Here is a 25,365-nt window from a genome sequence, read left to right on the forward strand (position 1 = left end):
AATCCTTACCAAGGATTCCCAACTCCCTTTGCATCTCTGATTTCTGAATTTTCTCCTTATTTCACATCCTTGGATTGTGTTGATCGTTGATGCAAGTGACACATTTCACTGCATGTTTCAATGTACATGCAACAAATAAAACTAATTATTCACTTTCTCCGAGTTAAAGTCTATGTTCAACTAGGGATAGCGTCTTTTTGAAGATACATGTGGCTGCCTAACACAGTGGTCAGAATGGATTCACACAAGCCTCCAAATCAGATGGACTCTTCATTGATAATTCTGTGGCACAGCGCCGACCCTAACATTTGTTGACCTGCCTTAAGTTGCTGCCTTTTTTTTTGCACCATTCTCGTTGTTGGAGGCCGTCTTTGTTCGTAGGAAAGCTTCTGCTAAATTGCAACCTCTTAAGGGAATGTATGTGATAAAAGCAGTTCCAAGCAAAGGATCTGTGTGATTGAAAGGCAGCATAGGTCAATTTGTTGCAGCTCTATTAAATGCTTCTTTGGAATAAAGCGACTGCATATCCTCTTCACAACCACTGCTTTTTTTTTTGCAAAATTCTAATTTTAATTAAAACTCTTTACCTGCTCAGGAGGAAAATCAATATGGACAATAAATGTCACTCTCTTTTGTAAATATTTTGCTTTGTGTGTCTGCGATCAGTTGAATGCAAAATCCATGCTCTCCTGAAGGTAATTAAACCTCAGAAGCAACATAAAAACCTGCTTCTTTGGAAAGCACAAAACGCCTCGGCACAATGTTTTCACATTTTGAAATGGGTGAAATCCGGTGAAAGTGACCCTGAAGGGAAGAGGTGTTGGGGAGGGGGTTGAACAGCATTGTGATAAATGGGACACAGATAGTGAAGCCTTTAATTCCAGTGTGCCTTTGGAATAAAGCCATATATCTGCTCTGAAAGGAGATTTCTTGACGTGTTATCTCAAGAATAGTTTTTTTCCTTGCAATTAGCATTGCCATAATACGGCATAACAGCTTTGCAAATCAAACTTCTGAATTGTTATAGAAAATCTGAATTAAAAACCTATTTGATTTAGATGGATGATGGTGGGCACATCCTATTTCTATTCCAAAGAGTAGATTTTGAAATCCATATTTTGTACAATTATGAGAATTGGGGTTCTCATTTGGGATTAGTCCATTGCTGACATCGTGCTTGACACGTTACAACTGAGAGAGACTTCCCAGAATGTGGAATTGACATCAATCATTCCTAGAAGATACACCCAATGGCTAATTTAATTTGTAGCTTCTGCACCTAATAAAGTGGCCACTGAGCATATCTTTGTCTTCTTCTGCTGTAGCCCATTCACTTCAAGTTTCAACACACTGTGCATTCAGAGATGCTCTTCTCCACACTGCTGGTTATTTGAGTTACTGTCGCCTTCCTGTCAGCTTGAACCAGTCTGGCCATTCTCCTTTGACCTGCCTCATTAACAAGGCATTTTCGCCCACGGAACTGCCGCCCACTGGATTTTTTTTTGTTTGTTTTTGCACCACTCTCTGTATACTCTAGACTGATATGTGTGAAAATTTCAGGTGATCAGCAGTTTTTGAGATACTCAAACTATCCTGTCTGGCACCAACAATCATTCCACAGTCAAAGTCACTTAGATCACATTTCTTCCCCATTCTGGTGTTTGGTCTGAACAACAACTGAACCTCTTGACCGAGTTTGCATGCTTTTACGCAGTGAGCTGTTGCTACATGGAATTAAGGTTTATAGGCAAAAGGCAGATAGGTGGAGATGAGTCAGATCAGCCATGATCTTATTGAATGGCAGAGCAGACTCAACGGGCCAGATGGCCTACTCATGCTCCTATTTCTTAAGTTCTTATATTCTTATGTACATGATTGGCTGATTAGATATTTGCATTAACGAGCAGGTGTATAGGTGTACCTAATAAAGTGGCCACTGAGTGTACATCAGTAACAATGTTTCTCTGACGTTAAGGGCCTTTTTTTTGCAGGTTGGAGAGACAGATTAGGGACTGACAACCCTGACCACTCCCTCCCACCTGATTATTTTCTGGAATATTGTTGGGAATGCTCAGTCTCCGCACATCCTGAGCCAGGGAACGTTCTGTAGCCCAGGGAAGAAATAACAAATTAAAGTTGAAAAATAGTAGTTTGGGACTGAAAAATCAACTGGTTATTCCTCTCCCAGAGACACTGCCTACTTCCTGAGTTCCTCCAGCATTTTTTGTATTTTGTGCAAGTGAATCTATTCACCTGTGATTTACAAAGTTGTTTCATTGACCATTTTGCTGTGTCCTCATGAGCCACTTGTATCCCAAAAGGGCAGCAATCAGATTCACCAGACTCAAAAACAGTGACTTACCCCAAGCAGTAAGGTTGATCCTTACACCTCCCCCCAGTAACCCACCCCTCCACACTCCCAGCCACCACTGCCTCATCATTTCCTGTCAGGGTCACCTTCTGTACAGATACTCCTGTGCCTAGCATCACTTTATGGACATACTATCAGTCTATGTACATAAGCTATCTTATGTATTTATACAGTTTTATATACAGTACTCTGCAAAAGCCTTAGGCACACATAAAAACGTGTGTGTGTGTGTGTGTGTGTATATATATATATATATATACATACATACACAGTACTGTAGTAATTTTATGTATTGCACTGTGCTGCTGCTGCTGCAAAAAACCGAATTTCATGGAATCTGTGTGTGACAATGATTCTGATATGGGTCTCTTTTGTGGACTGAGAGTGGGGAGGGGGCAGGGAGAGGGGAATCACAGTTGGGAAAAGGGGAAGGGAGGGGGGATGGAGCAGGAAGCACCAGAGAGACATTCTGTAATGATCAATAAACCAATTGTTTGGAATCAAATGGCCCTGCCTGGTGTCTCGGGGCTGGGTGTGTCTGCACCTGCACCACCACCCTCCCCGACACTCCTTCTCTGCCACCTGCCCCACACCCCTCCTCAAGTGCTCCACCTCACCATTCCCAACGTCCTTTGCTCCTACCCAACTTACAAACCCACTCTCCGCTCCACGTTGACAAATACTGTACCGTGTAAAAGTCTAGCTATGTATATGTGCACAGTATATGTGGGTTGGGGGGATTGATGCTTTTGCTGGAGCAGGTGGGGGAGGGTTGATTCTTTTACTGCTGCTTGTGTGTGGGAGGGGAGGGGGGCTTTGGGGTTCTAACATTTTTCTGTCATTCTCTCTGTATATAATGGATGTCTGCAAAGAGTTAAGCTTTCTGGTTGTATACTGTATACATTCTCTGATATTAAATTGAACCATTGAAAATGACATTAAACAATATTTAATCTTGAATCACATGTATCTCAAAACATACAGTGAAATGCATCATTTACATTAACAGCCAACACACCCAGGAATGTGCCGTGGGCAGCCCGGCCTGCAAGTGTCACCACACAAATCCAGCACCAACAGAACCACACAGAAACAACAACCTGTCAGAATATGGCGGGGCCCTTTCCAGTGACGTGTGCTGAAGATTCAGAGTGAGATATCCGACCCAGAGCTGGCACCTCACTCAGGAGGGTGTAAAACATTCCTACTTTGAGAAGTACCAGTGACGGTGTGAGACGTGCTTCTGTCTGCTAACACTACGATTGCATCCGACGGGCGAAGCTGCGGTTCTTCCGAGTGTTCTTAGCCGAGTCCACGGCGGAATGGCCATTCTGTTCAGGGAGTCGTACCAGCGAAGCAACTCTGTGAATCAGAGAGCTAGAAGTTCTGTGCGTTGGCTGGGCTCCTCAAAAAGCTGCAGGAGTGGCACAGTAGCTAGCGTAACACTTTACAGCGCGTCTGATCAGGGTGCGATCCCCTCCCGTCTGTAAGGACTCTGTGCGTAACACTTTACAGCGCGTCTGATCAGGGTGCGATCCCCTCCCGTCTGTAAGGACTCTGTGCGTAACACTTTACAGCGCGTCTGATCAGGGTGCGATCCCCTCCCGTCTGTAAGGACTCTGTGCGTAACACTTTACAGCGCGACTGATCAGGGTGCGATCCCCTCCCGTCTGTAAGGACTCTGTACGTAACACTTTACAGCGCGACTGATCAGGGTGCGATCCCCTCCCGTCTGTAAGGACTCTGTACGTTCTCCCCCATGACCCCGTGGTGCTCCAGTTTCCTCCCACAGTCCAAATCCATACGGGTTAGGGTTAGTGAGTTGTGGGCATGCTATGTTGGCACCAGAAGTGAGGTGACACTTGCAGTCTGCCCACAACACATCCTCAAGCTGCGTTGATCATTGACAAAAATGACACATTTCACTGCATGTGTGATGTTTCAATGACAAAGCTTTAATCTTTAGAAACTTTGACCATCATTGCACCACCATTCAGATGAATGACAGTAACAAAGATGACTGTTGGCTACTGAGGAGCCCACACATGGAAGAGTAAAAAATAAGCTTTGAGGGGCTGGAGATAACAAATGTGGAACCACCTGCCTGATTTTGATATCTACAGTCAACATCTCTTGCCCAAGTCTGTTGAAATGGAGAGCTATATGGGTGGGAAGGGTTAGATCAAGGGCTCCCAACCATTTTTAATACCTTGGACCCCTACCATTAACTGAGGGGTCCGTGGACCAGGCTGGGAAGCCCTGGGTTAGAGTGATCTTAGAATAGGTTAAAGGGTTGGCACAACATCATGCAGTACAGTTTTATATCTAATGTAAGGAAAGTTGGGAAGAAGTTAAAAAGATTAGATTAAAAAGATAATTCCATTTGTCACGTGCATCAAAACATTTAGTGAAATGTGTCGTTTGTGTCAAATCAAATCCATGAGGATGTGCTTGGGGCAGCCAACAAGAGTCACCATGCTTCCAGTGCCAACATAATATACCCACAACTCACAAACCCTAATCCATACATCTTTGGAATGTGGGAGGAAACCAGAGCACCCAGAGGAAAGCCGCACGGCCACTCGGAAAATGTAGAAACCCCTTTCAAACAGTAGTGGGAATCGAACTCTGATTGTTGGCACTGTAAACCAGTTGTGCTAACTGCTACACTATGATGAGTTACTAAACCTGCTGTCACTCAGCCCACACCCCCTCAGAGCTGAAACTCACTCCCAACCCACCCTTTGTGTTGGTGTTGAACTGGTGAAACAAGAGAGACGAAACCCAGTTCAGGGTGATTGAACTGTTGCAGTTTTCCAGAGGTAAGCCAGCAAAGTAAAAATTATGCAAATGATGTCAGTCAGGAAAGAAAAGCCAAAGTTCAAAGTAAATTTTACCATCTAATATCTTGAAATTCATTCACTTGCAGGCATTCACAAGAAAATAAATACAATAGAATTTAGGAAAGCCTACACATAAATAATGACTGACAACAAATGTGCAAAAGAAGACAAATTGTGCAAAAATAATATATATTTGCTTTGTCAAGTAAGCAAAGCGAATATTATATTATTTATTTATTGAGGTACAGGGCACAAAAGGCCCTTTGAGCCACGCTGCCAAGCAAACCCCCAGTTTAATCCTGGCCTAATCACAGGACAATTTACAATGACTAATTAACCTACCAACTGGTACATCTTTGGACTGTGGGAGGAAACAAGAGCACCCAGAGGAAATCCACGTGGTCATGGGGAGAAGGTACAAACTCCTTAGAGGCCCCAGCGGGAATTGAACCAAGGTTGCCTGTCCTGCGAAGTGACGAGTTAAGCACTACACTACCATGCCGCCTGAAAATCTATACAAGCAAGGCTGAGAACGCGAGTTGCAGAGGTCTTTTGGGTCGAGGAGCCTGATGGCTGAAGGGCAATAACAGTTCCTGAACCTGGTGGAGTGGGTCCTAAGGCTCCTCTCCAATGGCAACAGCAAGAGAACGTGGCCTCGATGGTGGGGGGGGGGGGGGGGGGGGCCCTTAATGACAGATGCAGCTTTCTTGCGGCTTTGCTTGTTGTGGATGAGCTCAATGCATTTTGGGGAGGGCTCTTCCCGTGATGGACTGGGCTGCATCCGTCGCTTTTTGTAGTCTTTTCCATTCCTGCCATTGGCGCTCCCGTACCAGGTGGTGATGCAACCACGCTAAGAGAGTAGAGGAGCTGCCATTCCTCTAGGTCCCTATGGAGATAGCACCTCCTCTCCCCAAAATGAGTTCTGTTTGTTTATTGCGTAATATCTTTGGAACAATAGGAAAAATTTACTGTAAGTCTCTTTACTCTTCTTGTCCATTTGTCCCTCCCCACTAACCTCCTCCATCCTGGTACTTATCTCTGCAAACTGCCTAGGTGCTACACCTGCCCATTCACCTCCTCCCTCTCCTCCTTTCAGGGCCCCAAACAGTCCTTACAGGAATCTTGCTGCAGCCGTCTATTGTATCTGGAGTTCCTGATGCAGCCTTCTCAACATTAGTGAGAGTCGTCATAAATTTGGGGACTGCTTCATTGAGCATCTCCCCTCCATCCACCAGAAGCAGCACTTCCTGGCGGTCCAACAATTCCGATTCCTAGTCCTGTTCCGACATGTCGGTCCATGGCCACCTCTTGTGCCAAGGTGAGACCACCCTCAGGGTGGAGGAGCAACACCTTATATTCTATTTGGGTAGCCTCCAACCTAGCGGCACGAATATCGATTTCTCCTTCCAGTAAACAAATTTCCTCCCCTTCCCTCTTCCTCTTTTCTCCATTCTGAATTTTTCCCCTTCTCGCCTGCTTATTACTTCCCCCCCCCCCCCCCCCCCCGAGTCCCCTCCTCTTTTCCGTTCTCCTATGGTCCACGCTCCTCTCAAATCAGGTTTTTCTTCTCCAGTCCTTTACCTTACCTAGGCCCCTGGCTTCACCTGCCACCTTCCAGCTAGCCTCCTTCCCCTTTTTATTCTGGTGTCTTCCCCCTCCTTCCTCAATTCTGAAGAAGGGTCTTGGCCCGAAACGTCGACGGTTTATTAATTTCCATCGATGCTGAGTTCCTCCAGCATTTTGTGTGTGTGTTGGAAAGAACATTGTGTTTTTTTGTTCTAATTGTGTTCTAGAACATCTTCGCCCTTTCATCCATTCTGTACTTGAACCCACTTGATCAACACCAATCACTACCTCAGTACCATGACCACCTTGCACTACAATAAATACCGTTACTTTTGTTCTATGTTCCTTTGTTTATAATTTTGTATAATTTATGTTGTTAATTGTCTTTCTCTTGTGAACGCTGTGTCTCTGACAATCCCTGTCTTAGAGGCCGACGTCAGGCTCTCTTTCAAGAGGGTGAACTCTTGCAAGGTGGCAGGTCCCAACACTGTACCTGGTAGGGCTCTGAAAACGTGCCAACTAACTCACGGGGGGTGCTCAGAGACATTTTCATTTGCTCACTGCTACAGTCGGAAGTTCCCACCTACTTCAGAAGGGCAACAATTATATCAGTACCCAAGAAGAACAGTAGGAGCTGCCTTAATGACTATCATCCAGTAACACTCACATCTACAGTGATGAAATGCTTTGAGAGGTTGGTCATGGCTACAATTAACTCTTGTCTCAGCAAGGACCTGGACCCACTGCAGTTTGCCTATCGCCACAATAGGTCTAGAACATCTCATTGACTCTTCAGGCAGCCTTGTGTTGCCTAGACAATACCTGCCTATGTCAGGATGCTGTCTATTGTTGCTATGTGTCCATGATGTGGCTGCAAGCAAGTTTTTCATTGCACCCTTGCATACATCTACAGTACTGTACAAAAGTTTTAGGCACATATATATAGCTAGGGTGAGTAAGGCCTTTGCACAGACTTGTATTTGTCAACGTGGAGTGGACAGCGAGTTTGTAAATTCGGCAGGAGCATCGGATGTTGGGAATAGCGAGGGTGGAGCGCCGCAGGAGGGGTGTGGGACAGGTGGCAGAGAAGGAGTGCCGGGGCAGGGGTAGGGGTGGTGGTGTAGGTGCAGACACACCGAGCCCTAAGACACCAGGCAAGGTCATTTGATTGCAAACAATTGGTTTACTGATCATTACAGAATGTCTCTCTGGTGCTTCACACTCCCCCCCCCCCTTTCCTTTTTCCCAACCATGATATCCCTCTCCCTACCCCCCTTCTCACTGTCAGTCCACAATAGAAACCTGTATCAGAATCAGGTTTATCATCACGCACATATGTCATGAAATTTGTTTCTTTTTTGTGGCCACAGTAAAGTGCAATACATAAAATTACTACAGTACTGTGCAAAAGTCTTTGACACCCTAGCTATATGCCTTAAGAATTTTGCACAGTCCTGTACTTGTAGATATGACAATAAATCTGACTTTTGAAAAGAATTCTATGAAACATTAACTTCTACTCAAAGCTGCTGACCTTTCACACAGCACAGGTGACCAAATTTCAGCTCAACAGCTATGCAGAAGCAACTGAGACACACTTGTTTATTTTGTCTACATGGATTAGCCAAGCACAGGAAGACAAAGCCAGTTTAACCGAGGAGTTCCTAGAAGTTGGTTATGCCAAGTCCTCATTCTCAAGACAAGCCTGTATTAGAAAAGCCACTGGGAGGGCACAGTGCGACAGACATAATCATCCCCCGAGGCCGAGCCTCAACAAATCTGTTTGTTTGTGTTCCACTATCGCTTCCTGTGAACTGTAGTGTCTGGTCAGGTGCTTTGAAAGGGAAAACATGGTTTGGCTTTTAATTTAATTTCTCCATTGCAAAAACCTGTGGTGCAGAATCAGCCATTAATTAATTAAGTAACTGAGCATTTAATATAGAGATAATTATTGAGTTTTATAACTTGTTTTAAAAATACGTATCATTTAGCAGCTGACAATTAGTTTGCATGATACATATCAATTTTACACACTTTCTGAAATATTGAGGCAGCTGCTTTAGCTGATTGGGGTAATGCACAGACCCCACTGCATCTCTCCGGTAGCATATAGCAGCGCCGAGGTGTAGCAGTTAGCGTAACACTAATACAATGCAAGTGATATGGATTCAATTTCCCCCTTAGGAGCTGTGATAGGGTAACTGTTGGGATACATGGTAGTGTAGTGGTTAGCACAACGCTTTACGATAGCAGTGACCCAGTTTCAATTCCCGTCGCTGCTTGTAAAGTGTTCGCACGTACTCTCCGTGGCTGCGTGGGTTTCCTCCATGTGCTCCAGTCTCCTCCCACAGTTTAAAGACATACTGGTTGGTAGGTTAATTGGTCGTTGTAAATTGTCCTGTGATCAGGTTAGGGTTAAATCAGGGGTTACCGGCAGCACAGCTCGAAGGACTGGAAGGAGCTGTTCTGCACCGTATCTCTATAAATACATAAACGTCTCCACTAGTGGGAAAGTCCGGGCACAGTAGCATCGTGGTTAGCATGAAACTTTATCGTACTAGCGATCAGGGTTCAATTCCCACCGCTGTCTGTGAGGAGTTTGTACGCTCTACCTGTGACTGCGTGCATTTCCTCCGGGTGCTCCAGTTTCCTCCCACATTCCAAAGATATACAGGTTAGGCTTAGTAAGTTGTGGGCATGCCGTGATGGCACTGGATATGTGGCAACACTTGAAGGCTTCCTCGTGCACATTTTCGGGTTGTTTTGGTCATTGACACAAAACAACACATTCCACTGTATGTTTCAATGTTTCGATATACATTTGATAAAAAAAAGCTAATCTTTAAACTTTAACTGGGTCTCGGCTGCCAGTACTAGTGTCACAGATTGTCTCCTTCTGTCCCCAACCATATTTCCCAGGAGTGGGTACAAAGAGCAGAGCATAGCCTGATCAGTGGCTTGACCCTCACAACTGCATGAAAGCTTTGATGGCTGACAAAATCCTACCCCCAGCTTTGGCAACTGTCAAAGATGTAGGGAGATTTTAATTTCTTTTATTGTTCCTGACATCTTATAGGCATTCAAAATGTATTAAAAATTAAGTAAATACTTACAAAAATATAAAACTATATAAACAAATACAAGTTTAAAATATTAAGCATAAATAATAAAATCAAAATATTAAAGATTATTTTCATAAAGATAAAGATTAGCTTTATTTGTCACATGTCCATCAAAACATTGGAATATACTGTTTTGTGTCAAATCATATCAGAAGATGTTGTGGGCAGAGGGTGCGGTCAGCTCACAAGTGTTGTGATGCTTCCAGCACCAATATAGCATGCGCACAACTTACTAACACTAACTCAAATGTCTTTAGACTATTGCACCTGGAGAAAACCATGGAGTCGCTGAGAGAATGTACAAATTCCTTACAGGCAGCAGTGGAGATTGAAACCTAGTCACAAAGTTGGCGTGGCAAAGCATTTGCACTAACCACAATGCTACTGCGCTGCCTTAAATGAATCTACTTAAGTGAACAGAGGTATTTCTTTTTTAAAAAAAACAAAGCAGCTGACTTTTGCAATGCTTTCTATTCCACCCGCTGCTAATCCCCAGGAACCTCTATGGAGCCTTAGTCCAGAGTCTATTCCAGCCCATGAACGGGAGCTGATTCCCAGCATGGCTGCTGGGAATTCTAGCAGGTTGGAGTCATAACTACATGCTGTGCAGAATTCTTGGACTTCCTCCCACATAAATTGTTTCATACCAGCGTTGATCAGCAGGGCTGTGGGCTCAAAGGGCCAGAAGGGCCTACTCCTCACGGTGTCACTAAATAAGATAAATAAATACACAAATTCTTACTCCCCCCTCAAGTTGAACAAAGACTGAAGTAAACATATAATGAATAATACTGACATATATGGAGTGAACATATATAGAGAAAGGTGTTGGAAAAGGTCCAGTAACATCATGAAGGATCCCATCCACCCTGCTCATGGACTGTTTGTCCCTCTCCCATCAGGAAGGAGGTTACACAGCATCCTCACCCAGACTACCGGACCCAAAAATAAATTGCTTTCCCCAAGCAATAAGGATGATTAACACCTCCACCCACTAACCCACTCCTCCACACCCCAATGAACACTACTTTATCATTCCCTGTCAGGGGCACCTTATGTACAGACATCCTTGTGTCTAGCATCACTTTATGGACATACAATGAATTTATGTATATTAGCTATCTTGTGTATTTATATTTATTGTATTTTTATTATTGTGTTCATTATCTTATTATGCTTTTTTGTGCTGAATCAAATCCAGAGTAACAATTATTTCGTTCTCCCTTTCATTTGTGTACTGGGAATAACATTAAAAGTCTTGTGTTTAAATTCAAAACAGGGATATTCCAACAAATCTGGAAATCTTGCGCAACACACACAAAATGCTGGATGAACTCAGCTGGTCAGGCAGCTGATATGAAGGAGAATAATCAGTTGATATTTCAGGCTGAGACCCTTCATCATTGAACTGTCTGCCTTGCTGAGTTTCTCCAGCATTTTGCGGGTGTTACTGAAATAAAAATGGTTTTCTAGCCAGTGAGCCAAATGGGACTGATGGTGGCTTTCTGTGAAACAAAATTCCCAGATCTCTGTAGAGAATGAGTCGACAAGAAGTTCAGAACATGCTGGGGGGCCTGTCACAGTTTGTATATTGACCCCTGATCTTCGCCATCCAGTGTAAATCCATCATTCTTTGAAATAAATGACTTCTTAGTGGCCCTTAATATGTCACGGTGAATGGTGCAGAGGAAATTTACCAGGATGCTGCTTGGAGTAGCTTAGCAAACTATAGCTTTTCATTTTGGAGAGAAAGAGGATGAGAGGTGATTTGATAGAGTTGCACAAAATGATAAGAGGCATAGACTGGATGCTGGACTGACTCCATAACCTATGGACTCTCCTTCAAGGACTCTGCAACTTATGCTCTCAGTCTTATTTACTTATTTTTTATTTGCACGATTTCTCTTCCTTTTCACATTGGTTGTTTGTCAGTTTTTGCTTATGTATAGCTTCTCATAAATTCTATTGTATTTCTTTATTCTCCTGTTAATGCCTGCAAGAAAATGTATCTCAGAATCAGGTTTAGTTTTACTGGCATATGTCATGAAATGTGTTGTTTTGGAGCCGCAGTATGTTGCAATACATAATAATAAAAATTATAAATTACAAAAAGGACTATATATATTAAAAAGTTAAATAAGTAGTGCAAAACAAAAGGGAAAAATACTGAGTTAGTATTCATGAGTTCATTGTCCATTCAGAAATCTGATGTTGGAGTTGGAGAAGCTGTTTCTGAAATGTTGAGTGTGTGTCTTTGGGCTCCTGCACCACCTGCTTGATGGTAGCAATGAGAAGAGGGCATGTCCAGGGTGATGAGGGTCCTTAATGATGGATGTCGTCTTTTTGAGGCTTTGAAGGTAGCATACCTCAAGGTACAGTTGTATACACGGTGACATATTCTACCTTGATAATAAATTACTTTGACTTTGAGATGGAGACCTTTTCCCAGGGAAGAAATGGCTAATGAGAAGAGGCATAACTTTAAGGTGATTGGAGGAAAATCTAGGGGTGGGGGGGGGATGTCAGAGGTAGATTTTTCGCACAGAGAGTGGTGGGTGTGTGGAACACACTACTAGAGGTGGTGGTAGAGGCAGATACATTAGGGAGATTTAATAGATTCTTAGATAAGCACAAGGATGAAAGAAAAATGGAGGGCTATGTGGGAAAGAAGGGTTATATTAATTTTGGAGTAGGTTAAAGATCTGGCACAACATTGTGGGCCGAAGGGCCTGTATTATAATGTATTGTCCTATGATTTATCAATCATGACTAAATGTGGTAGGACAGACAAAGTCTGATCTGATCAACTGCTTGTGAGGTTGTTTAGTTGAATAATGTTTTTGGTGCTTAGTATTTTCTATGTTGTACATTCCATGTCCCACGTTTGACACACATTGGCCACTTTATCAGGGGCACCTGTACATCTGCTCTTTAATGCATAATCAGTCAATCATGGGGCAGCAACTCAATGCATAAAAACATGCTGACATGGTCAAGAGGTTCAGTTGTTGTTCAGACCAAACATCAGAAAGGGGAAGAAATGTGATCTAAGTGACTTTGACTCCGGAACGATTGTTGGGGCCAGATGGGATGGTTTGAGTATCTCAGAAACTGCTGATCTTCTGGGATTTTCACACACGACAGTCTCTAGAGTTTACAGAGAATGGTGCAAAAAACATCCAGTGAGTGGCAATTCTGTCGGCAAAAACACCTTGTTAATGAGAGAGGTCAGAGGGAAATGGCCAGACTGGTTCAAGCTGACAGGAAGGCGACAGTAATTCAAATAACCATGCGTTACAACAGTGGTGGGCAGAGGAGCATCTCTGAACACACAGCATGTCAAACCCGGAAGAGGATGAGGTACAGCAGCAGAAGGCCTCAGTGGTCACTGCGTTAGCCACAGGAGGTACCTAATGAAGTAGCTGCTGAGTGTATGTTCTTTGTCTGTGTGTTCTAGTTTCTGATCAACAAATGTTTTTGCTTACCGGGACTGAAGAGGAGGAGGAACTTGAAGCAGACCATGTCCCTCCGATCGAACTGTAGTGTCTGCAGCTTTGCCGACAGCTCCTGTGCCCGCAGCACCAGGTTGATGAGGGTCGAGCCCGCCTGGTTGGCAATTGTGGACAGCTCAACCTGAACATGGAGAGGATAAAGTTTACCAGTGCGAGGGGGAACCGAGCAACATACTCCTGGTTTGTTGGGTCCGAAGTGGGACAGTTCCTGCCACTTCCTTCTTGTTTAATAAAATTCTGCCCCTTTAAAAATGAGGAGAAAATTCAAAAATCAAAGCTACAAAGGGACTTGGGAGCCGTTGTGTATGTTTCCCTAAAGGTTAACCTGTAGGTTGAATTGCTGGCAAGGAAGGCAAATGCAATGATAACATTCATTTTGAGAGGAGCAGAATATAAAGGCAAGGATGTAATGCTGAGGCTTTAGACGGCATTGGTCAGACCCAGCATGACGTATTGTGAGCAGTTTTGGGCTCTTTATCTAAGAACAGATGTGCTGGCATTGGAGAAGGTCCAAAGGAGGTTCACAAGAATGATTCTGGAAATGAAAGGGTTAACATATGATAAGTTTTTGAGGGCTCTGGCCAGTACTCATTGGAGTTTAGAAGAATGAGGTTGTGGGTGGGGGGGATCGTATTGAGACCTATACAATATTGAAAGACCTGGATAGAGTGGATGTGGAGAGCCTGCTTCCTATAGTGGGGGAGTCTATGACCAGATGGCACAGCCTCAATAGAGGAATGTCCAAGAGGAATTTCTTTAGCTGGGGAGGGCGGCAAATCCATGGAATTCATTGCTGGAGGCCAAGTCAGTGGGCCCATTTTAAGCAGAGGTTGAAAGATTCTTGATTAGTCAGGGCATCAAAGGTTACAGGGAAAAGGCAGAAAAATGGGGTCAAAAGGGATAATAAATCAGCCATGATGGAATGACAGAAGACTCGATGGGCTGAATGGCCTAATTCTGCTCCTATGTCTTATGTCTAAATAGAAACAATCATCCTGCCAGACACACACCTTGATTCTTCATTTCACCTTTTATCACAAGCTCGGCAATAATTACTTTTGGCTAAAATTAACTGTAGCCTTGTGAACAATGAAAGCTCTTTCCTAAAACACCTGCTGTAAACACCAATGCCAAATGCAGCCTCTGTGTGGGAAACTAAGAGTTGGCTGATGAAATCCATCACAACTGTGTCTGCCTGTGGTCTGTGGATATGAACTCAGTCTATATGTGGATCAGTGTTTGTCCCACTACAGAAACAATTGCAGACACAGCACTAACAATGGATAATCTAACTACTCTTCTCATCTGAGGAAAAGCTTTTAGTTTTGTCAATTCCCTATGTGTCTTTTTATAAATATGCAAAACTCTGAATGAAGCCTAGACACTGTTTAAAATGGATCCAGGCAATCTAGGTAATCTGTCTAAAAAAGTTTGAGAAAATGGGTTGGGTCTATAAGTTCAAAACAGAGTATGACCAGAGGCAATGCACTGGAAAACTGATAAATTTTGGTTAGGTCTGCCTGGTGAGGTAGGGTCTTATGACCCTCTTAATCTCCTAACTTTCCCCACAGATAAATTGGTAAATAAGTTAATTATATATATTTGTGGGGGCATAACTTTCGATGCTGACAAGGATGTCAGAGATAGGTTTTTTACGGTATGCAGTGGGTACGTGGAACGCCCTGCCAGGGGTGTTAGTAGAGGCAGATGCTTTAGGGGTATTTGAGAGACTCTTAGATAGGCACATGGGGGTCAGAAAAATGTAGGGCTATGTGGAAGGAAGGGTTAGGTTGATCACAGAATACGTTAAAGGGCCAGAACGATATTGTTTTTTGGCGATACAGCATGAAGCAGGCCCATCCAGACCTGTGGGCCGCACAGTACAGCAGCCCCCCCCATTTAACCCCCTCATTTACGGTGACTCATTTTCCTACTAACTTGTACAATTTTGAATGTGGGAGGAAACCGGAGTCCCTGCAGGAAAGCCACACACTTCATGATGACAGGAAGGTTGGAGGTGTTGTGGATAGTGTGGAGGGCTGTCAGAGGTTACAGCGGGACGTTGATGGGATGCAAAACTGGGCTGAGAAGTGACAGATGGAGTTCAACACAGATAAGTGTGAAGTGGTTCATTTTGGTAGGTCAAATATGATGACAGAATATAGTATTAATGGTAAAACTCTTGGCATTATGGAGGATCAGAGGGATCTTGGGGTCTGAGTTCATAGGACACTCAAAGCAGCTGCGCAGGTTGACTCTGTGGTTCAGAAGGCATATGGTGTATTGGCCTTCATCAACCATGGAATTGAATTTAGGAGCCGAGAGGTAATGTTGCAGCTATACAGATCCCTGGTCAGACCCCACGGAGTACCGTGCTCAGTTCTGGTCGCCTCACTACAGGAAGGATATGGAAGCCATAGAAAGGGTGCAGAGGAGATTTACAAGGATGTTGCCTGGATTGGGGAGCATGCCTTATGAGAATAGGTTGAGTGAACTCAGCCTTTTCTCCTTGGAGCGACGGAGGATGAGAGGTGACCTGATAGAGGTGTATAAGATGATGAGAGGCATTGATCGTGTGGATAGTCAGAGGCTTTTTCTCAGGACTGAAACAGTTGCCACAAGAGGACACAGGTTTAAGGTGCTGGGGAGTAGGTACAGAGGAGATGTCAGAGGTAAGTTTTTTACTCAGAGAGTGGTGAGTGCGTGGAATGGGCTGCCGGCAATGGTGGTGGAGGCGGATACAATAGGGTCTTTTAAGAGGCTTTTAGATAGGTACATGGAGCTTAGTAAAATAGAGGGCTATGGGTAAGCCTAGTAATTTCTGAGGTAGGGACATGCTCGGCACAACTTTGTGGGCCGAAAGGCCTGTATTGTGCTGTAGGTCTTATATGTTTCAATGTTTCTGTGAGAAGGACGTACAGACTTCTCAGAGATTACATCGGAATTGAACACTGAACCCTGACACACTGACATGTAATTGCATCGTGCTAACGGCAATGCTACCACGGTGGCAGGGCAGTGTGTATGGAGACAGGGACTTAATAAACATGAGCTTATGACTCTCACTCACTGGGAGTTTCTCATTCTTGGGAAATAACTGCAAATCCTGATCCCAGTCACAAATAGAGTTCAATGGGTTACCCACGCCTGGCGGCGTAGTGTAGATACACAATAATCCATTTAGTGTGGTGCGGAGGCGCCCCTGAACATCTAAGGGCAATGCAGACCTGTGGCTCAATCTCATGTGGCTTTACACCACTTGACCCTCTTGGGCTGAAGGGCCTGTTCTGGGCTTTCGTGTTTGATGGAATCCACCATCCACTGTAAAGAACTTTACTTTGCATGCTGTCCATACAGAGGATCTCACCATGTTAGTACATTGAGGGAGAACAAGGGAAAAGCGTGAACAAAATGTAGAAGGAAGTGTTGCAGTTGCAAAGAAAGTGCAAGGCAGGCAATAAGATGCAGAGCAATAATAAGGTAGATTGTGAGACCACGAGTCCATCTGGGATCCATTCAATAGTTTATAAAAGTGGGGTAGAAACTGTCCAAGTCAGTCAGGAAAATCATTCAAGCTGAACACACTCACTAGAAAGTGGTACAGGGAAACAAAATGGAGCCATTGCAACTAGCAACCACCAATCTACCCGGCCTGTTGTCTCTATATCCCTTCCCAACCTCCACCAACAGGCAGACTTGATCATAACCTGCCAGTGGTCACATTGTCCACTGCTGAGTCTTACCAATAACTCATTTTCAGGGCAGACCCACACATCAAGAGACCACCAGAAGCTAGCTGCTTAAGGCTATAAGTCATAGAGGCATAATTAGGCCATTCGGCCCATCAAGTCTGCCTCACTGATTTATTTTCCCTCTCAACCCCATCCTCCTGCCTTCTCCCCGTAACTTTTGATACCCTGACTAATCAAGAACCTCTCAACAACCACTTTAAGTAATACCCAGTGACTTGGCCACCACAGTTGTCTGTGGCAATGAATTCCACAGATTCACCACTCTCTGGCTGAAAAAATTCCTCCTCATCTCTGTTTTAAAGGGACATCCCTCTATTCTGAGGCTATACCCTCTGGTCATAGACTCTCCCACTATTGAAAATATCATGACCACATCTGCTCTATCCAGGCCTTTCAATATTTGATAGGTTTAAATGAGATCCCTCAAATTCTTCCAAACTCCATTGAGTACAGGCCCAGAGCCATCAACATGCTCCTCATATGTTAAAGCTTTCATTCCCAGAATCATTCTCATGAACCTCCTCTGGATCCTTTCCAATGCCAGCACATCTTTTCCCAGATAAGGGGCCCAAATCTGCTCACAATACTCCAAGTGCAGTCTGACCAATGTCTTGTAAAGCCTCAGCATTATACCCTTGCTTTTATATTCTAGTGTTTTCAAAATGAATGCTAACATTGCATTTGCCTCCATTACTACCGACTCAACCTGCAAGTTAACCTTTAGGGAATCCTGCACTAGGACTCCCAAGTCTCTCTGTCCCTCTGACTTCTAAATTTGCCGTCCATTTAGAAATTAATCTGTGCCTTTACTCCTACCAATGTCCATGGCCATTCATGACCAGCCACTGCCAAGTTGTCTATGGGAAAGACCAGTTTAGTGTCCTTCTGCTTCTACAAACTGAGACGCTCAACCCAGTGTAAAACTCCACAAGGAGTTGGCTCCAGGAATGTCCAGAATAGAAATTCAATGTGAAGGTAATCACAACATGTAGATAGAATTATGTGCCTTGAACTTTGAATGATGACAGAGGAACATATCATAGACACAAGAGGTACTGCAGATACAGGAACTTACCATTTACTTGCCAATCTTACAAAGTAAATCGTTGAAATCATTTGAAAGATCCAAACCTGTACAATTCAGTGGAAATAAGGGAGATCTTTTAAACTCCCTTAAATTTCTTCTTAGCCCTCTCACTGGGCAGAAGGTATGCTCAGGACAATTTCTATCACACTACTAAAATGGACTTCTTATTCAGTATGGTCAGCACAGTAGCATAGCTATAGTACAGCACCAGTGATATGGGTAGAGGGAGAAAGAACCAATTTACCAATTTTCCCTGAGGGAAGTGAGAGAGAGAGAGGGAGGTAGGAGAGAGAAAGTGAGAGGGACAAGAGTGAGAAAGAGAGGCAGAGACACAGAAAGAGGGAGAGAGAGAAAAAAAAGAGAGAGAAACAGAGGGAATAGAAAGAGAAAAACAGAGAGAAGAAAGAGAAATAGGGAGAAGAGAAAGAAGGAGAGATATGCCTGGTATCAAACACCAGCCAGGTTGGAATGGGGTATGGGGAAGGTGACTGATTTGGCAGCTAACTGTCCAGCACCACCCCCAGATCCCATTTTCTATCTAAGTGATCCCCTGTCAGGGCTGTGTGTCTGAGCGCAGAGTCCGGTCTAGGGAAGAACAGTGACCACAGCAGAAAGGGGTACCTCTTGTGCAGTCACCAGAAGGATGCTGTTCTCCTTCCCGTGGTAGACCTGTCTCCAGATGTGGTCCAGTACCAACAGGTCACTCCAGCAGTTCTGCAGCAGCTTCATCTGGTCGTCCACCTGCAGAAGGAAGACAACATCATCAGAGTCCAAGCTTAAGTGGCTGCCCCAGACCCCAGTCCTCCATACAACAGAGATCACATTTCATAGAACAAAGGTGGCAAACGTTTTCCAGAGCATATACTGAAATTGGCAATAGTCTTCTAAAAAATTCTTTCCTGCTCCATGATAACTTTGAGCAGAGATTATTATTGATGAATGAATTAGTAACAATAATTATAGGACATTTTTAAGGGATTAGGAAGCGTCCTGTTGCTTATTTCTGTGCATTCATTGTTTACTATTAATAAAGATATAACAGCTGGATTGAAATTAATCAAGCCTTTTAGAAAACCCGTGCAAAAATTAACATTAATCTTTTAAATGGACAATAGAAAAATAATTTCTAAATAGCACTGTTGTTGTAACCATTTACTATTCAAATACTGAGGTGCTGCACCAGTTCGGCAAGAACTTCAAAATGTATCATCCAACATCTCGTGTTCTTGCAACCAAACCATTTTGGTTGCAAAGATGTTACCTGTGAAAACAACTCACAGCTCTCGGGTTGTAAAAAAAATTCACTGCTTCATTTCGCGGTAAAGATCATCATTTGGAATTTTTTGACTATGGGTGGGATTTAATGAAATGAGGGGCAGCACTTCATGCCAGATGCCAGCAAAATTTTTGTCCATGTCATCTTGGCACATGTGCCATAGGTTCACCATCCCTGTCGTAAAACATGGAACATAGAACACAGAGCATAGACCAGACCAGGTCAACCTGGGAACATGCTCTTCCACTCGTGATATTCAACTTAACCTGCACCTCTGCACGTAGTCATGTTCTGCCATTCCATGTTGATGCTTCTTAACCACTGCTTTCACATCTCTTTCCACTTCCAGGCACCTACTGTTCTCTGTGTAAGCACATAAAATTCTTTAAATGTTCCCCCTTTCATCTGAAACAACTGTGCAAAAATCTTAGGGGCATGTATATAAAATGAGGGTGCCTAAGACTTTTGAACAGTACTGTATTTGTCAATGCGGAGTAGAGAGCGGGTTTGTAAACCTGGCGGGAGCAAATGATGTTGGGAATGGTGAGGGTGGGGGTGTGGGACAGGTGGCAGAGAGGAGTGCCAGGGGCAGGGGGTGGTGTGGGTGCAGACACACCCAGCCCTGAGGTGCCAGGCAGGGTCATTTGATTACAAACAATTAGTTTATTGATCGTTACAGATCGTCTCTGTGATGCTTCCTACTCCCTTCCCCTTTCCCAACAATGATCCCCCTCTCCCTGCGCCCATCCCACTCTCAGTCCACCCATATCTAGGAGAAAGACTCTGACCCCAACTCTGCCTCATATATAATCACATAAATTTCTATTAGGTCTCCACTCAGCTCCAACATCCAGTGAAAACAACCCAAGTCCATCCAAACTCTTCTTATAACTAACATTCTCAGATCCAGCCAAAATCCTGGTGAGCCTCCACGTTCTTCCTTGTGATGCAGTGACCAGACCTCCACAGAATGCTCCAAGTGTGGCCTGACTGGTTTTCGACAATCTCCACGCTGTGATACTCAGAGTTAATTTGGCAAGATTTTTTCTCCACATCAGCTAAGTGCATTTGTTTCAGATTCCATTGCTTGGATGTTGACTCAAGTCCTGTGTCACTAAAGGCATCACTTGTTTTCATCAATGATTTCCCCCATCTCTGAAGTTTGTTCTATTGTGTACAGTGGGAATGAACTTCAGAGATGGAACACTACATACCTGTACTCACTGGAGTTCAGAAGAATATTTGAAACTTCTCAAATATTGAAAAGCCTAGACAGAGAATACATGGAGAGGATATTTCCTATATTGGGGGAGTCTAGGACCAGAGGACACAGCCTCAGAATACAAGGACATCTCTTTAGAACAGAGATGAGGAGGAATTTCTTTAGCCAGAAGGTGGTGAATCTGTAGAATTCATTGCCACAGACAGCTGTGGAGGCCAAATCATTGAGTGTATCTAAAGTAAAGTTTGATAGGTTCTCGATTAGTCAGTGCATCAAAGGCTTCATGGGGAAGGCAGGAGAACAGAATTAGTGGAGCAGACTTGATGGGCTGAAAGGCCTAATTCTGCTTCTATGTCTTATGACTTTATACTGATGACCTGATGAGTGTGTAATCACCGTGGCTGACTAGGAAGAGTATCTAAGTAACTGTCCTCTGCCCAGTTCCATCTCTACCAAGCAGTGTCTCGATGTCTTTGGCACCACACAAGAGCCTCAGAATAGCCAGGAATTGATAGAACGGATCAACTGAGCACTCTCAAGATCCTAGGCACTCATGAGATTAACAGATAAGGTCCATTAATTGATAAATTAAGCTGCTTAGTATTCGAATGATACATGAGCAGAATTAAGCCATTTGACCCATCAAGTCTGTTTTGCCATTCCATCATGACCGATTTATTTTCCCTCTCAAACCCATTCTGCCTTCTCCATGTAACATTTGACATCCCGACTAATCAGGAACTATCAACCTCTGTTTTAAAGATACCCAATAACTTAGCTTTTATATCCTAGTTCTCTTCAATTGAATACTAACATTGCATTTGTCTTCCTTACCACTGACTCAACCTGTAAGTTAATCTTTAAAAGTTCGAAGTAAATTTTATTATCAAAGTAAATGTATGTCACCATATACAACCCTGGGATTCATTTTCCTGTGGGCATACTCAGGAAAACTATAGAACAGGAACTATAACGGGATCAATGAAAGATCAACCAGAGTTCAAAAGACACCAAACTATGGAATGCAAATGTAAATAAATAGTAATAAGTTACGAGAACCTGAGATAATGAGAAAAAGCATCCTTAAAGGAGATAATTGGTTATGGGAACATCTCGATGGGGCAAGAGTGGGTAGTTATCCCCTTCTATCCTGCTGTAGGATTCCCAAGCCCTTTTGCTCCACTGATCTCTAAATCTCTTACCTTTTACCCTAAATCTATGTCTTCTAATTTAACCTGCCTCTGATTTGGCGGAGAGTTTCCTGCAAAATATCCTATCTATGTTTCAATGTTTTATATACATCAGTCATGCCCCCCCCCCTAACCTCCTCCACTCCAGGGAGAACAGAACCAACCTCCCTAGTCTCTCCTCATAACCAACATACCAACATACTCCTTCCCAGAGGTCATGGACACCATTGTCATCAACGAGGTAGAGTGGGCTACAGGCAGTGACTAGGTGTCAGTGGAGGGGACCTAAGGTCTCCTTTCACTTCAGTCACCCCCTCTCAGGAGTCTCAGGACTCACAGCACCAGGTTCAGGAACAGTTACTACCATCAGAACATTAATGTTCTGAACAGAAACATTAAAGACATTTAAGAAACTCTTAGATAGGCACATGGATGATAGAAAAATGGAGGGTTATGTGAGAAGGAAAGGTTAGATTGATCTTAGAGTGAGTTAGAAGATCAGCACAACATCATGGGCCGAAGGGCTTGTACTGTGCTTTCACATTTAATGTTCTATGCTCTGTGTTCTAAAGCATTCCATCTAAATGCATCACAGCTTGGCACAGTAACCGCTCTGCCCAAGACCGTGAGGAAGTGCAGCAAGGTGTGAATACAGCCCAGTCAATCACATAAACCACTGACTCTACTTTCTGCTCCCTTAGCCGACCTGTTCCGGGTCAGGGGCTGTAGTAAACTATGTGTATACCTGCCTGGACATGCCCCTCTGCTGACTGCTCCTGTGGCTCCTCCCAGAGACCCCTGTATAAAGGCGATTGAATGTCCAACCGGTCCGGTCGTAAAATGCTCTCCATGGTTTAAAATTGCAGTTAATAAAATTGATGCACCATCAATAACTCTCGGAGACGGGAGGCAAAAGATAGGCTTTTATTAGCTGCAAACGTGACCACGACATCCTGGAGACTGAGGGGGGAGCAGTGCCTCCAATCGCCTTTATACAGGGGTCTGTGGGAGGAGCCACAGGAGCAGTCAGCAGAGGGGCGTGTCCAGGCAGGTATACACATAGTTTACCACAGGGGCATTCACTCAGCACGGCTGGGTACTCATCAGGAGGAATCGATGGGAATTGGGTCCAGTGTGGAACTTTTCAAAGGACATTTCTATTGGTTTAAACAGTGGAAACTGTTTGCAGTTTTAAACTCCTGGCAATGCACATCTCGCACAGCCTCTCATGGTCCTAGAACACACCCTGTATACACAGGAAAGCTCACCAATGCCTCTGATTTCTGTGGAGGTCGAAGAGGGCTGGACTATACACATCTATACTCACATCACTCAACAGATGCCCAGTAGAGAGCATCCTAGCAAGCTATGGAAACTGCATGGCGGTGTACAGGAAGGCTTTACAACGAGTAATCAACACATCTCCAGCCCCAGCCTACCCGTCATCGATAAAACATATACAGAAAGGTGACAGAAAGAGGCCAGTATCATCATGAAGGGGATCACACACCCTGCTCATGCAATGTTTGTTCCTTTCCCATTAGGGAGAAGGCTACATAACGTCCCCGCCAGGACCACCAGACTCATAATAGTTACTTCCTCCAAGTAGTAAGGCTGACCAACACTTCCACCCACTAACCCACCCACCACACCTCCACACCCCCAATCACCACTACTTTATCGTTACTTGTCTGTCACCTTATGTACAGACACCCCTGTGCCTAGCGTCACTTTATGGACACACAATCAATCTATGTATATAGGCTATCTCGTGTAGTTATATTCATTGTTTTTTAAAATTTATATGTCCTTTATCTCATTGTGTTTATTTGTGTTGTATCGGATTGGGAGTAACAATTATTCTATTCTCCTTTACACTCGTGTACTGGAAATTACATGAAATGAGCTTGAATCTTGAAATGCCTGCCCCTTTAACAAACCTGAATCCTGCACACTGATTTATTCCAAGCATGCAAAACAAAAGCTTGTTGGCCGTGTTAAGTTTCATCATTTTTGGCCCTGCAGCAGGAGAGGTTTGGATAAGTGATAGCTTTCATGTAACATCAGCAGAAGTCCTTGCAGGCTTGTTCAGCCATTGCCTGCTGCCCGCCTGTGTGCCGGTGGGATTATGTTTCCAAGATGTTCTCAAATCCTGGAGCTTTGCGGAGACACCAGGGAAGAGCCAAAAGCTGCATATTTATTGTTTATTTATCGATTAAAGCCAATGAAGCTTAGGATTGTATATAGCGACATATATGCACTTTGATAATAAATTTATTTTGAACTTCAAGTTGCTACAGCAAACAACAAGCTTCCCAAATCTCAGATTAATGGGTGTTAGAGACAACCATTCTGAACACAGGCAGTCAAAACATGATTAGGGGTATAAAAGTAATTTTTGTGTTAAGTTGGAGGTCAACAAATGTTCTCCCACTAGTTACATTCAGTACCTTCTGTGCCTAACAAAGTGCCCACTGAGTGTATGCTCGTGTCCTCTGCTGCTGTTAGCTCATTCATTTCAGGGTTCAACAAGGTGTGTGATTGGAGAAGCCTTCCTGCCAGCACTGTTGTAACGTGTGGTTATTTGAGTTACTGTCACCTTCCTGTCAGCTTGAACCAGTCTGGCCGTTCTCCTCTGACCTCTCTAATTAACAAGGCCTTTTCGTCTACAGAACTGCTGCTCACTGGATGCTTTTTGTTTTTCGCACCATTCTCTGTAAACTATAATACAGGGGTTCCCAACCTAGGGTTCACGGATCCCTCGGTTAATGGTAGAGGTCAATGGCACACAAGAGGTTGGGAACCCATAAAATCATACGACTATAAGAATTAGCAGAATTAGGCCATTTGGCCTATTGAGTCTGCTCTGCCACTTCATCAAAGCGGATCCAATTTTCCTCTCAGCCCCAATCAATCAAGGATCTATCAATTTCTGTCTTAAATACACATAAGGTCTTGGACTGCACAGCTGTCTGTGACAAAGAATTCCACAAATTCACCACTCTCTGGCTAAAGAAATTCCTTCTCATCTCCATTCTAAAAGGACACCTGTCAATTCCGAGGCTGTGTCTTCTGGTCTTAAATTCTCCCACCATAGGGAACATCCTCTCCACTTTGACTCTATCAAGGCCTTTCACCATTCGACAGGTTTCAGTGAGGTCACTCCTCATTCTTCTGAATTCTAGTGAATACAGATCCAGAGCCATCAAACACTCTTCATATGACAAGCCATTCAAAACTGGAATCATTTTCGTGAACCTCCTTTGAACCCTCTCCAGTTTCAGCACATCCTTTCTAAGATAAGGGGCCCAAAACTGCAACAATGCTCCAAGTGAGGCCTCACCAGTGCTTTATAAAGTCCCAACATTACATCCTTGCTTTTATATTCTAGTCCTCTTGAAAGAATACTAACATTGCATTTGCC

The 25,365-nt window shown here is 43.8% G+C and overlaps 1 protein-coding gene across 1 annotated transcript in view; it reads right to left on the minus strand.

Annotated features, from left to right (window-relative positions):
* The window catches only part of LOC140730104 (nuclear receptor subfamily 5 group A member 2-like), a 94,805-nt gene that overhangs the window by 6,830 nt on the left and 62,610 nt on the right, over nucleotides 1-25,365 (minus strand). Inside the window, exons 5-6 of the mRNA XM_073050241.1 lie at nucleotides 18,875-18,994; nucleotides 13,388-13,535 (exon numbers count right to left, since the gene is read on the minus strand). Coding sequence (XP_072906342.1) covers nucleotides 13,388-13,535; nucleotides 18,875-18,994 — 268 coding nt within the window. The remainder of the gene's footprint in view (nucleotides 1-13,387; nucleotides 13,536-18,874; nucleotides 18,995-25,365) is intronic.

This window comes from Hemitrygon akajei, chromosome 7, assembly GCF_048418815.1.
Source record: "Hemitrygon akajei chromosome 7, sHemAka1.3, whole genome shotgun sequence".
Lineage (NCBI taxonomy): Eukaryota > Metazoa > Chordata > Chondrichthyes > Myliobatiformes > Dasyatidae > Hemitrygon > Hemitrygon akajei.